Raw genomic sequence first — 14,081 nt, 5'->3', positions numbered from 1 at the left:
AAAATCTAAAATAGAGGAATCACAAAAGCAAATGCAGGAGATAGAGATAGCTTCAGAAAATTCAGGTCTGATAGTGGAGATAAGTGACCAACTTGGGGAGATGTTAAGAATAGAGAAAGAAATGAAAATTCACAATGTAAGTTTTCGTACTGATCACATTGGTGAGAGGGATGGAGTTTTAACTTTGAATGAAAGAGGAAAATAGAACTGTTTGACTATTCATATGGTTCTTAGGGTCATTATGCCACTTGTTTTCAAGAAGATAGTGTGGGAACTACAGTGACCTATATCATGTAACAATGAGATTATGAGACTTTATTAAACATAACAGAATTACTAAATCATTTTATAAATGAAAAAAACAGAACAGAGAAGTGATATCTTCTCCCCATAGTTACATACTTGCTTTGTTGCAGACTTGGGGCCAGGACCTAATGACCTGACTTTTTACCCACTATTCTTTCCATGACCTCAGGAAACCTCCATTATTAAATAATGAGTATTGGCCATGCCAGAATAGAAAGCATTTTAGAATTTCTTTAGGAACTTTTCTTCAGAATCAAAATACGTCTTATCCAAAAATTAGTTGTCACAAATACTTTTTATCAGTTCCTGACTTGATTCATCATTTCATTCTCTGGGTGTGGTCTTGAATTATCCTTAGCTGTTTACAAAAATTAAATCCATTCTCAAAAAGTTAAGATTTGTCACCACTGAGGACAGACCACAAAGTGCCCATTTCCAAAGGTCACAAAACAAAAAAGAAAGTTTACATCTTTCCAAATGCTTCCCTTAAAGGAGAAAATATTGACCAACTCAGGAAAATCTTGATGTTTGTTAGCTGGTTAGGAACTAATGGGCCACATGACAATCAAAAGGCTCTCATTGATAAATGGCATTATTGGTGAGTTCATTTTATACAGTCTGCATATGACATATAGCAGACCACGTGGCCTGGGAGATGAGTGGAGATCTAACCTTTTCCTTTTTATTTCACATTTCCAGTTCCCAGTGCTGCTCCTCAGAACCTGTCCTTAGAAGTGAGAAATTCCAAGGTAAAATTATGCACCAGACTTTCTGTTTCCATTGGTCCATCTCCAAATCTCTGAGTATTGGTGGGACACTTCTAGCACATGATTACTATACCATGATCATCTCTTCTCCAGCGTGGTCTTAGTTTTGTGGTCTTCACAAAGTATTGTCAAGGAGCAGAACATGAGCCAAGCAGTGCCCGCTGTGGGGGGAGCGGAGGTGTGGGCACTGCGGCTCAGCTTGCCCAGGGTTTCTTGCCATCCTTGGAAGTGAGCCTCAGATCTCTGATCTCTGGTCTCCCTGGCCACGTAGACTAACGGCGTGTTTGAGTGTCAAAAACGGCACAAGAAGTCCAGCAGGAAGAGGCCTAAGGCTGGCCCATCTCTCCCACTTATTACCTGGGGGACCTTGGGCAAGGTGCCCAAGTTTCAATTTGTTTTTTTTTACAAGATGATTTTTTTAAAAATTAAAAAATGAAGATTATCATTGTGTGAACTATGTATTCCACAGGGTTGGTGTGAGGAAAGCATGTAAACTGAAGTGCTGTGGAACAGGAACTATTATAGTTCTCAAAGTGGGGTAGCTCTTCAGGCAAAAAAGGAAGAAAAAGCCTGTAGAAGCAGACTGTAGTGTCTTCAGTTACCCCAATCTGGGACATGCTGACTTAGCTAACTCAGGAGCCTAGGGCCTCTGGCAGAGTCAGAAGGAAGCTGCAGTAAGTCTTTCTTCAGACCGATATTTACATTGGGAGTCTGGGGTAGCCGTTCAACATCATAGGGCCCTGGCAACTTGTAAGACTGTGAGGTACAGAGAAGTTACAGAGCTCTGCAGGTACAGGGATTTGCCTTCCTGGGGTTGTCTCCTAATACAACAAAAGTACAGAGCCAATCCAAAAATACTAACATGTAAGGCATAATTTTAGCATGGTGTAATTTGTAGTTGAGACCTGCATTTAGTGTCTGAATGCTTCAGTTTAATACCGGCTTTACTACTTGCCATGTGACCGTGGGCAAGTCAGCCTCTCTGAACCACAGTTCCCTTGTCTGTAAAATGGGGATGCCTATTCTACCTACCTCATTGTGTCATTGTAAGAATCAAATGGGCCAAGTGCATGCAAGCACTGAGAAAACAAATACAAAAGATGAAATAATCTCTGTTTTCAGAGCATTATAACCGCTAAGTGCTATATATAATTTCAGCTTCTGATTTGTTTATGAGCATTAATGGACTGGGAATTGTAAAATTCTTTCTCATCTCCTTATATCCAACAGTTATTAGGAACATTAGTTTCAGGTCTTTGATATATCCTAACTTTTCTCCATAATCTTATCTCCTCTAGAGCATTGTGATTCACTGGCAGCCCCCTCCAGCAGGCGCACAGAATGGGCAAATTACTGGCTACAAGATTCGCTACAGGAAATCCTCTCGCAAAAGTGATGTTACAGAGAGCGTTGGAGGAACACAGCTGTTCCAGTTAATTGAGGGTAAATTGCTTAGCATTTTAAAAACAAGAAGGAAAATATGATAGTTTCTGAATGCATAATTGTGTTAATTGACTTAGGCAAATAGTGTAGATGATTCCATTTGCTTTTGCCTGTTTAAAATTATTTGACTAGATCCTTTTAATAGTTCAAATAGGAGGAAAATTCAGGAAAAAAAATCTTATTTTATTAGCTAGTGTGAGTCTACATTCTTTTATCAAGACACATCTTCCTTTGGATTTTTTAAACTTGTCTAGCAATACAGAATTTTTTCTTCAGAATAAATTATTGTAAAATGGGGGAAATGCTTCATTTTAAGTCGTTCTGTATAAGCAAAAAGAATTTCTTCATCAAATCTGTCTTGAGTAACAACAGCAGATTTGAGCTTATTTATATTTAGTTAAATACAGTATTTTTGCGGGGGTTGGGGGGTGGGGAGGTGGGATACCTCATGAACTATAGACACCACAAATATAAAAAATGAGTAGAAGATTCTTTTACAGATAAGCCCTTTAAAATTGTTGTCTTTTAAGTCAGAACTGAATTTACAAAGTCTTTAAGCATTTCATGAGTAAATGTAGCTGAAAGGGCAACAAAATGTCAGAGCCTCTGTATTATGAGAAATTCGGCAGGAAATTAAAATTTCCAGTCTTAGTTATGATGGTTCTGATATATTTTTCATTTACTGGTATCCTAACTCTGAATTGTGGTTTTCATTAGGTATTTCTCTGCCAACAAACTATTTCATGTGCCATATATATGTTCTTTACTTTTGCTTTAGTTTACTCAAAAATTATATGGATTTCTAAAAAGGCTTTTCCTAACAATAAGGGAAAAAGTGCAACACTTTAAGATGAGGTACAGGTGCATTGAGCTAACTAGCTCCTTCTCCCACCAGGTAAAAATCTGGCCTAACCTCTGATCCCATTATTTTGCTTCAGAAGAATCCCCCAAACCCATTTTCTGCTCCAGCAAATCTAAACTCAGTTGCTGGTTCCTTTCCTCTTTGGGTTCCCCTGTCTTTTCTAGTCAATATCTGAGTGATTTTGTTGGGACTTCTTTGATTCAGTCATGTTATCATGGCTTCAACTGATTCCCCAGAACAGGACGAATGTCACTGGGCCCCTTTCACGGTAAAGAAATGTTCACATCAAAGCCCTTTGCAAGTTGGCCATATGTGGCATAGTGAAGGCTGGAATATTTTCTCCTCCCCCCTTCCAAATGAATAATGAGAAAAAGAAGAGTATGTGTGCTAGAGAGTATACCTGTGGAGTTAAAAGCAACAAGAGTGTGGAGAAAAGAGAAAGCATTACAGGTCCTCACCTGAGGGTTCATTTTTGCTCACTTCTTGCATGCAGACATGGCCAAGAAAATCAAAAGACCACACAAGAGTCTTTGTCACATTGCCTGAGAATGTGGCCATTCTGTGGAGCTGAAAGTACCAGGCAAGGTACTGGCAAGTTAGAAAAGAAACAAAAACACGGCCTTCTTCTTCCAGCAAGGAATCCTTGGCCTAGACAGTACAGTAGAGGGTAGGAAGGACATCTGCCAAAGGAAGCCTATTTGATGACCCTTTATGGGACTCCAGATATGTATCTACATCATTCATACTAAATATCACTCGCTCAAGGATTTTCTCCTTTAAATAATCTTTCTTCTGTAATGGGATTAATGGTGCTAGTGAGGAGTAAATTGGTTTTAGTTTATAGATCCAAGTTGCAGTAGGTATTTCAAGGTCTTGATAACCAAAAGTAGCACACAGATAATGTTAGGGATTACCAAGTAAATATTAAGTACTGACATCATCAGTAATTAGACTTTAGATTCTCCTACACAAATAGTTAGGATTTCCATTTTCAAGACTTTGATCTTGTAGAGTAGTAAGTAGAATAATTGAATGCATGAGGAATAAATTTGATGTAAGGATGATGAAGTCTTAAGAAACCAAAGAGATAGATAGACAGATAGATAGATAATCTCCGAAAAAGTATGGACATGATTTTTATAACATGGAGTGAGATGGGAACTTTGTTTTTAAAACAAACTGCTCTATTTGGAATTTTGCCAAGAAAGTGACATATCTATACCTTGTGATCCCAAGATTCCACTGCTAGAAAGTCTTTATATACCACAAAATATTTATAGCGGTATTTCTCATAGTACCAAACAATTGAAAACAAAGATGTCCATTGATTATGGAATGACTAGAAAAAATTGTAGAACATCTGATTTTGCTTTCCCAGCATGACTCATTAAAATTGATTGCTAGCAAGGAGAAAGGGGAAGTAGGGAGAAGGTAAGTTAGAGAGGGAGAAAAAAATTTTGGAACTCACAATCTTACAAAAATGCAAGTTGAAAACCATCTTTATGTGTAATTGGAAAATTAATATACTATTAAAACAAAATCTCAAAAAAAGAAAAATTATAGAACATGAGTGAATGCAATGTTACTGTGCTATAAGAAACAACATGATAAAAACAGCACAAAACATGGTAGAGTCTTAGTTCCAGTTTGGGAACAGACATAAAATGAAGCAGCTGTATCAGAAAAACAATATCCACAATAACTATAACAATGCATACAGGAAGAACAATAACAAAACTGTTGAATCTGAATGATGCAAAATTGTATTTACAAAATTTAAACCTGAAGAAGAGACATGAGAAGACATTTCCTCATGCTCCTTCAAAAACGTTAGGAACCATTGGTGTGAAATACTAAAAAGAAGATCAAACTTTTTTCTTTTTCTTTTCTTTTCTTTTTTTTTTTTTTGTTCAATTGTTATTTGTGATGTCTCTCTGGGAGGCTGTGGAAGGGAAGGATTCACTGGAAAATGTAGTTGATGTAAGAACAAAAGATGAAAATCAAAATTTATTTTAAAAAATAAACTTGGAGTATAAAGTAATATCTGAATCTTTCAGATGTTAGTTTCCTTAATATAAGCAGACATTTCTTTATACTTTAATGAACTAATTTTTTTTAAATCCATAGCTATATCCATTATAAAAGAGTGGTTTCACAACCATACAATTTTTATACTAAGGAAAATATGGAAGTTTTTTTTAACCCATATTTTTTGCAGGTCTTAAGGTCTTAATTAGCCATCCAATCCTAAAATGTAGGGAACTGTTGGTAGCACATTTATTAAGCATTTCAGATTTAATGTAGATTGTCCAGATATAGTGTTTGACAGGGACTTCAGCTACATTATTTTATAGGTAAATATTTTTCTCTTTGAGATTCATCAATGTCTTTACATTTATATTGTTAGATATGCAGCAGTAATTGTAAAATTAAAATTATAGAAACAGATGAGAGTGAAAGATTAAGTCCTAGAAATCCTGGGATTTCAGTAGGTGGCGCAAAGACCAGATGCAGGTGCAGACTTGATGAATAAGAGGAGAGCAGGAAGAAATAGAAATGGCTAAAAGTTTGGATTTCTTTAAAGAACTTGAAGTGACAACTGGCTCTGCCTGCTCTGTTTACTAAGACAGCACGGAGAATCCTGCTTTAAAAACCTGGAAGTACAGGGACAGTGATGGTGGTGCTGGGAAGAGTCAGGATAAGAGCAGCCAACGTCTAGCAAAAAGAAAGGAAGAGGTGGCTGGGAATTTTAATTTAAATTTCCTTAAGGCCCTGGCAGGATTCTGAGTGGCAAAGCAGCCCTACTGAGAAGGATCTGGGAAATGATGAAAGGGGGCAGCACAACCAAGGAGCTTTCCTACTAAAAGCCTCCTGAAGGACCCAGAGGCCAGTAAACAGATGGGACAAACAGGTCCAGGGAGTCTTAGCAGATCAGGAGGGTGAGGAGCATTGACCAGCAAGCATTAGCACTGATCAGGCCCCTGGGTGCCAGGCATTCAGAACACAGAAAAGAAAGCTCTCTTCTATTGCGGGAGACAAGCTGGAACACAGACGTACACCCGGCGGATGCAGAGAATGAAGAATAAAACCCAATGTGACCCCATGGGCAGAGAGCCCGCCTTGGAGTCTGGTTCTGATACCTTGAAGGCCCGGGCAAGTCGGGAGCGAGATCTGCGTCGGTAGAGAAGGCTCCCTACTGTGAGTTAAGTGGACCCAGACTGCCATGGAGAGAAGTGACCCAGTCCAACCTTTGCTTTAGGAATGTCACTTCAGCAGCTGTGTGGAAGTGGAAAAAAGAAACATGAGGGACGGAGCAGCGAGGAAGCTGCGGATAGATGGTGTGTTTTCCAGAGCCCATTGGTGGGCCCCTGAGTCCAGAGTAGAGGAGCAAAGGAACGCTTCTCTACTGCCCAAATTGTCAGAAAGAGTGAGTTGTTCCTTGAAAGAGTGAAATAACCACTATAAGAAGAAAGCAGAAAAGGAAAAAATGCACCCAAAAAAGCATCTAAGAATCCAAATTTGCGTCAGGATTATGGAGAGGAGACTGTAAGAATGACCCTAGTGCTGGGGGAGCTCAGAGGGGGATTGCAAGTGGGCCAGTAGAAAAGGAGAGGCCTCCCGCTGGTTGGTAACTGATACAGGTTACAGAAATATGGGCAAAGTTCAGGAAGAAGAAAATGAAGACTACTTGAATCCTCGGAGGACTTTGAAGAGAATTGTAAAATATGAATGATACTAAATAAGGAAAGACTCTTGGTACCACGAAGTAACCATTTTCTCTGGTCATTAGTGAGCCTTGATGGCATAAGGCTAGTATCGATAGAAGCCTTATTCTTCTTATAATCTGGCTGTTTTGCTGCTTGGTCCAGAAACTTTCTAGGGAGGTTTTAACATTTTCTCTCTGGAACTTTGGCCATGGGACCCCCCTCGTGATTGCCTCCCTAGACCCACTGTGTCATGTAGATCCCAGCTCTGCTTCATTTCCATTTCCACTCCCTCAACAACAATTTCACTCTCTGTGCCATCCTCCTCTTTCCTTCACAACTCCCTTCTTGGGAATCTGAGCAAACAAATGCAGCAGACCTTTCGGGTATATTCTGTGCAGTTAGATCTCCTTCGCCATGACCCCACTCACCATCCAGGAAGCAAACAGTCCACCAGCTCCCTTTGGATGTAGCCTCTCTCTGCCGTCCCTGCTAGAATGGACAAGGACCACCTTTGCTGTTGTATTTGTGTCCCCAAGGCTTGATTTATGGTAAGCACTGGGAAATGTAGGTGAGGTAAATACCAAAAAGTCAATAAAAATACTTTTAAAAGATAAATATCTTCAATAAAAAGGATTAACATTTTTTACAAAGGACATTGAGAACCTTCCCTAACAGGATGATAGCCTTTTTTTATAACTTTCCAAAAACTGGGTGAGGGGTATTTGAGTGAGGGATCTAAGAAGGAAGGATGACTGTCAGGGGACATCAGTAATCTAGAAATTTCACGTCTCAGATTCTTAAGATTTGTATCAAGAAAGGAACCACAAAGGTCATCCAGCTCAGCCTCTTCATTTCAGCTAAGGAAGCTAATGCTCAACAACAGTAAGTGTTTTTCCCAAGATCACACAAATGATAAGTGGCAGAGCCAAGATAGGGATCCAGACAGTCTTACCCTTGACCCAGTGCTCTTTCTAGGGGCATTGCCAGGTAACAAGCTAGTTTTGGGTGATGTGCTTTTTCTGTTGAGCACAGACATGAGCACAGAGCAACATGTCTGTGTTGAGCACAATATATAATTGCATATTGAGTATGTTAAATAAACTTTCAGTATTCCTTATTTAAAATACCTCATGGATTGTGCACATCAAAAAAAACCAGAACTTTTAATATTTGAAATAATAAGTGTAGTCAAATATCCTTGTAAGAGTCAACATAACTATTTTGAAATCTACACTTCATATACTTGTTTCATCGAGTAAAATTTTAAGGCCAGCAGGAATCTTGAAGATCACACAGTTGAGGACTGTTGTATTCCACATGAAAAGAGATGATCACAAAGCAGATTTGAGCAGAGCCCGAGATAGAATTCAAGGATCCAGTCCTTTGCCCAGCATTTGGTCAGCTCCGTGTAAAGTGACACCCCTGGGTTCTAAGCCTAGTGCTGACATGTCCTCCTTGTGTGCCTTTAGGAGTCCTGTCTATGGTACTCCCCTGCTCTTTTAGGAGAGAGTACACACACCACTTAAGGAGTTAAAGAAAGGAGAGACTGAGTCTGAAAGCCAGAAATCCAATTGGGGGAGAAGGGAGAGGGACAGTCCAGTGAGCTGCAGCTGTCTGGGAGAGCTGGGTTTTGTTCTCAGAGAATGCTGATTTACTATAGGTGCCTGTAGGCATTTCAAGTGGCCTGGGAAAATTAATGGGAAAAGGATATTTGGCAGAAAACTTAGAGGACCTGAAAGGAAACATTTTGTTCTATGCCAGCCTTGGGCATCTTTGGGGTCAGCTTGATTCTGTTCATGAGTTGTGACAGAACCACTCACTCACTCTATGACCTGGGAGCCCTTGGGGCTTTTAGTTTCCTCACTTGTAAAAAGAAAGTGAATGAATGATCTCTAAAATCTCTCCAAGCCCTAGAAAAATTAGTTGTACCTTCTACTCAGAGCCTTTTCCATTACAGTTTCTGCCCCAGGTTACAATTTTAAATATATTGCATTAGATTGACTCTTAACTTTGACATGGACTTTGACAAGACATCCACAGCCTATATTTCTTGGTATCACACTAAGTTTACATATAAAATAGTGTCTTTTAAGATAAGAAATTACTAGTTTGTTCTTGGTGAGATTTCCCTTTCCAAAATCTTTTTATTATCTGAACAGTAATGTAATATTATTAACATCTTATTGTCAAATTAAGTCTTAAGTATGAAATACAGTCTTTTTAGAACATCATTTCTTAATGTTCTCTTATGTACGTTTTATTGTTTGAACAACAGGTCTTGATCGGGGTACTGAGTATAACTTCCGAGTGGCTGCACTTACAGTCAATGGTACAGGACCTGCTACTGATTGGATGTCTGCAGAAACATTTGAAAGTGATCTAGATGGTAAGTGTTAATGAATAGAGCTAATGGTGAACATGCTCTACATACCCCTGTTACTGGTCTTATTACAAAGCCAAAGTAATAAACAAACAAATCACAGTGAATCATTTGTTGGAAATTTTTAAATATCACTATGAACTGATTTAGTTATTCTATCTTATTATTCAGCATCCTATGGTGTTTTCTAAATGTATACTCCAGAAAAAAAAAAAACAAGAATAAATAAACATGAAGACATGCTGTTCTACTTTAGAATAGTTATGAACCAAAGTAATGTATAAGTAGATGTGAAATTTGCATCTGAACCCATTTATTTAAATTCCTTAGTCCCAAATTCCCTTCTCCCTAACTCTAGCTCCATGAATTTGTTGAAAATCGAATCTTCATATGAGTCTTGTCTACTCGGCTCTGTTAACCTGCTTGATTTGTGACTTCGGGCCAATCAATTAATCCCTCTGGGCTTCAGTCTGTAAAATGTGGCAGCTGAGCCAGCTGATGCATGAGGTTTCTTCCAGGACTGATGATATTTGAACCTTAGGAAGTGACTCAGAATGTATGTGCTACCTGAGCAAAAATGTATTTCTGAGAGGCTTTGTGGTTCAGTAAGAAGAGCATCGCATTGAGGGTCCAAGCAGTTGCTGGTGTCTAGTCTTTACTGACTGGCATTGAAAATTGACTGAATCTCTCCGAGCCTTAGTTTCCTCATATGTCAAACATAGCTTCTGAGTTTATTCAGACTTTAGCACAAGAAGACTTGTGTAAAGTCACTTAAATGTTTTCATTTACTACTAGTGATATATATATCTATATCTGTTTATTTAAGTTAGATTCTAAGCTATCAAATAGTTGGAATTTCAGGGATACAAAATAAAGAAGAGGAAGAAGGAAAAGGTAGATAGATCACTGTGACACAAGTACAGTTCCTGTTATTTTCCCCATCTTACAGATGATGGAACTGGGGCTCAGAGTACCATGTTTTGTCCCAGATTAAAGTCAGTTAAATATTGGAATCAAAACTCAAACTTATGTCTCTTGCATATTAATCTTAACACTTTGCAAGGTACTGCAGCAATTAAGTGAAAAGCCAGCCCTCAGCATTTTGTTTTTAATCTTTTACTTGAATGCTTGACTTTATTTTTAACTTGAAATAGTTAGCCTTTCTGTTATACTGAAGTTCTTGCGGATTTGAGAAAGTGATACAAATAAAGATAATGTGGTAAGGTAATTAGTATGGTGTCCTTGAGATAAAAGAAGATCTGGAAGTATCTTGACATGTTACTTTTGCTCTGATGAGCCTCAGGTTTTTTCATCTATGAAATGGAGATTATAACAACAATGAAAATAAAATTCTGCAGATAGTTTGCTCTACCTCTTAGCAAGGGAGGAGAGGAACAGGTTTAGGATACTATATATGATGTCAGTTTCATTCAATATATGATTATTTTTCTATTCCTATTTTCTTTAACAAAAAATTGTATTTATAGAAGCTCTTTTCTTAGGACAAACATTTAGACATTTAAGGGGATGCCCATCAATAGGGGAGTGGCTGAATAAATTGTGATATGTGACTATGATGGAATACTATTATTCTATAAGAAATGATGAACAGGATGCTCTCAGAAAAACCTGGAAAGTCCTCCATGAGCTCCTGCAAAAATGAAATATACTATGAACAAAGTAACAGCAAAGCTGTAAGATGATCAGCTGTGTGACTGCTTTTTTTCAGCAATACAAAAGGACTTAAATGATGAAAAATGCTATCCATACCAGAGAAAGAATGGATTGTGTCTGAATACAGATTGAAGCATACTTTTTTTAAACTTTATTTTTCTTAATTTTTTTTTGGGGGGGAGTAACCTATATTTTCTTTCACAACATACCTTTTATGGAAAAGTTTTGCATGACCTTGCATGTGCCTTCTCAATAGGGGGATGGGGAAGAAAGAAGGACTCTGGAACTCAACATTTGAAAAACATGTAAAAAAATGTTTTACATGTAGCTAGAAAAATCTACACATATATACACATATATAAAATTTTTAAAAATGTGTTATGAAAGATGGCTGTCTGGAAGTGAAAAGGCAACTAATGGGGAAATTTAAATAATATAAAAAATGAAATAGCAAAAAAAAATTTTTTTTTTAGAAAAAGAAACTAAAATCAGGAAGCTGACTTTTAGCGAAAAATCTTCCAAATAGCTACAATAGCATTTTGGTCCTTTAATGTTCATTACTTTAACTCTGTTGCTAACTGTGACTTAGTACTGGAATTTTATTTTTTGAAAGGATTATTCCTTATGAATAGAAATAGCACCTTTAGAAAATTTGAACATGGGATTAAACGCAATTACTAAAATTATAGCTGTATTTTTTGTACAGGGAAATAGAGAAGGTATTTTTACTTTAAGTGTTAGTTATTGGGCTGGAGAACAGATTGGAGAGATTTAATCTCTAGAAAAAAGCAATTTACTTAGAACATAAAAGACTAATAATTATTAGAAGACATTGAACAAGTTGTGTTTGTTCCTATTGCAGCGTTATTTTGGAATGTGCCTGTTGATGAGTTGTTCTTTCTCATTATTTTAGAGCATTTTCTTATGTTGCTAATTATTTTCCAAGGAAAATAGTCTGGACTAAAACAACTTACTTTCTCCTTACATGGAATGCAAGGCATTTCAGAAGGAGAGCTCTCTTACCTGCATTTGGGGGCAAGATAGAATATCCACAATGTATTCAATAAAGCAGTTTCTGCTTCTTAAAAACCTTTAGGAAAATTTTCCTAGAAAAGAATGGCAAGGTTTCCTCTGATTAAATCCCTTGTAACATAAGGACAAGATATCTCTTAGTAAAAACAAAGAGAAAGAGATCATTGTTTTAATTAAAATAAAAAAAAACACACTTAAATAACATTTACTACAGTTAAAGCAGGAGAAATTGTCCCTGCCACATAATTGAAATTTTATTTATTTTGCTTTTATCTATTCTGCTCTTTAATAAATTAAAAAAACAAGTAACATTCCAGTGGATATTTCGTATTGTGCCTTGCAGTTTCCACTGTCACATTTAAATCCCCTGTTTTCTAGCCAAGTAGAATTACTTTGGCATTAATGTTTAAGACAGCTGGTTGACTGTTACTTTTTTTTCCTTCATTTCTCAGTGAGACAGAATTGCAGGCCTAATTAAACAGTGCTACAAGTTTGCCTACTTCCTTATGCACCTGCATCTGGCTTCTTACTCTGCTCTTAGAAATCCCCTTAGAGACTTAGGGATCTAAACACTAAACCCCCAGAAGCAGTAAGCACGACCAGCTGTGTTTGAACATAGTCACCCCTTGCTTTTCTCATTCCTTGCGCAGAAACGCGTGTCCCTGAGGTGCCCAGTTCTCTCCACGTCCGCCCGCTCATCACTAGTATCGTCGTGAGCTGGACTCCTCCAGAAAATCAGAACATTGTGGTCAGAGGCTACGCGATCGGCTATGGCTTGGGCAGCCCTCATGCTCAGACCATCAGAGTGGACTACAAGCAGCGTTACTACACGATTGAGAACCTGGGTGAGCAGGAGGGGATTGTTTTGTTTCTGAAGTAGGTGGGCTGAGGTGGCAAGCCTGGGAGCCACACAGCTAGTGAGCAGTGAGTCTGAGCCCAGGGCCTTCTGCTTTCCCCCACTGCACCATCATCTACTTCTTTTTTCCATAGCTCTCAGTTCTTTCCTCATTTCTTTGCTGCCTCCTTCTTATAACTCCACCTCCAGAAATTCTAGTTGAGCCTGTGCTTAGCTATATTTTCTTTCTGAGACTTTGCTTGTCATTGTTTTGGAGTCATTCCGTTTTAGATTTGCAACTTGGGTATCCAGGTTGTCATAATAGCATAGCTTTTATGGACAGCACAGTATGATGGCTAAAGAGCAAACCTCTTGAGCCACTTACTAGCTGTGTGGTCCCTTGCAAGTCACTTAATTCTGATTGCTTCAGTTTTCTTGTCTGTAAAATTGGTATTATAATAATAGCACCTCCCTCCCAGAATTATTGTGAAGACCAAATGATAACATTTGTAAAACATGCTAAGTTTGCTGCCTGACACATAGTAGGAGATATGTGAATATTAGCCATTACCTTTGTCATCATAATGGGATTCTTTTTTTGTTGTTGTTCATTCTTTGAATCTACTTCCTAACTATGGACTTTGTGTAATTTTGGAGCTAATTCCTAGGTTGGTCTTACTGCTACTTTAGGGTGAGGTATGAATGTTGTGTTTTTCTAGGAGCAGCAGCTCAAGCTGGGGACTTGTAAACTTTCAGTGTTCACAGATGTGTTCTGATAAATGGCAAAGTTTAATTGATGCCCTTCTGGTCTGAGTAACAGACTTGTGGGCTTGCCATTGTTGGAATCCTAGGAGACTGATTTTAGGCTTTGCCACCATTGGACAACTGAAAAGCTCCTCTGGTTCAAAGCAAGAGAATTGAAGGACTTGCCTTTGGTTTGAAAGCAATGTTCTGGCTATTCTGCTTTAGGCTTTAAATAGAACTGGAGGTAAAACTGGGACTGAGATGTTTGATTCTGAACATTCTCCTTGTACCACGTAAAGTCTGAAGTCTGCTATTGCTCCTCACCCTAGAA

The 14,081-nt window shown here is 38.1% G+C and overlaps 1 protein-coding gene across 10 annotated transcripts in view; it reads left to right on the top strand.

The window, feature by feature from the left end:
* The window catches only part of NEO1 (neogenin 1), a 228,917-nt gene that overhangs the window by 169,878 nt on the left and 44,958 nt on the right, over nt 1-14,081 (top strand). For all 10 annotated transcript variants that reach the window (XM_031956658.1, XM_031956660.1, XM_031956656.1 and 7 more), the window contains exons 12-15: nt 1,006-1,055; nt 2,372-2,516; nt 9,361-9,471; nt 12,822-13,016. In XM_031956658.1, the coding sequence (XP_031812518.1) occupies nt 1,006-1,055; nt 2,372-2,516; nt 9,361-9,471; nt 12,822-13,016 (501 nt within the window). The remainder of the gene's footprint in view (nt 1-1,005; nt 1,056-2,371; nt 2,517-9,360; nt 9,472-12,821; nt 13,017-14,081) is intronic.

This window comes from Sarcophilus harrisii, chromosome 2 (assembly GCF_902635505.1).
Source record: "Sarcophilus harrisii chromosome 2, mSarHar1.11, whole genome shotgun sequence".
Classification (NCBI taxonomy): Eukaryota; Metazoa; Chordata; class Mammalia; order Dasyuromorphia; family Dasyuridae; genus Sarcophilus; species Sarcophilus harrisii.
Note: the sequence above shows the minus strand (reverse complement) of the source record. Positions and strands in the feature narration are given on the sequence as shown.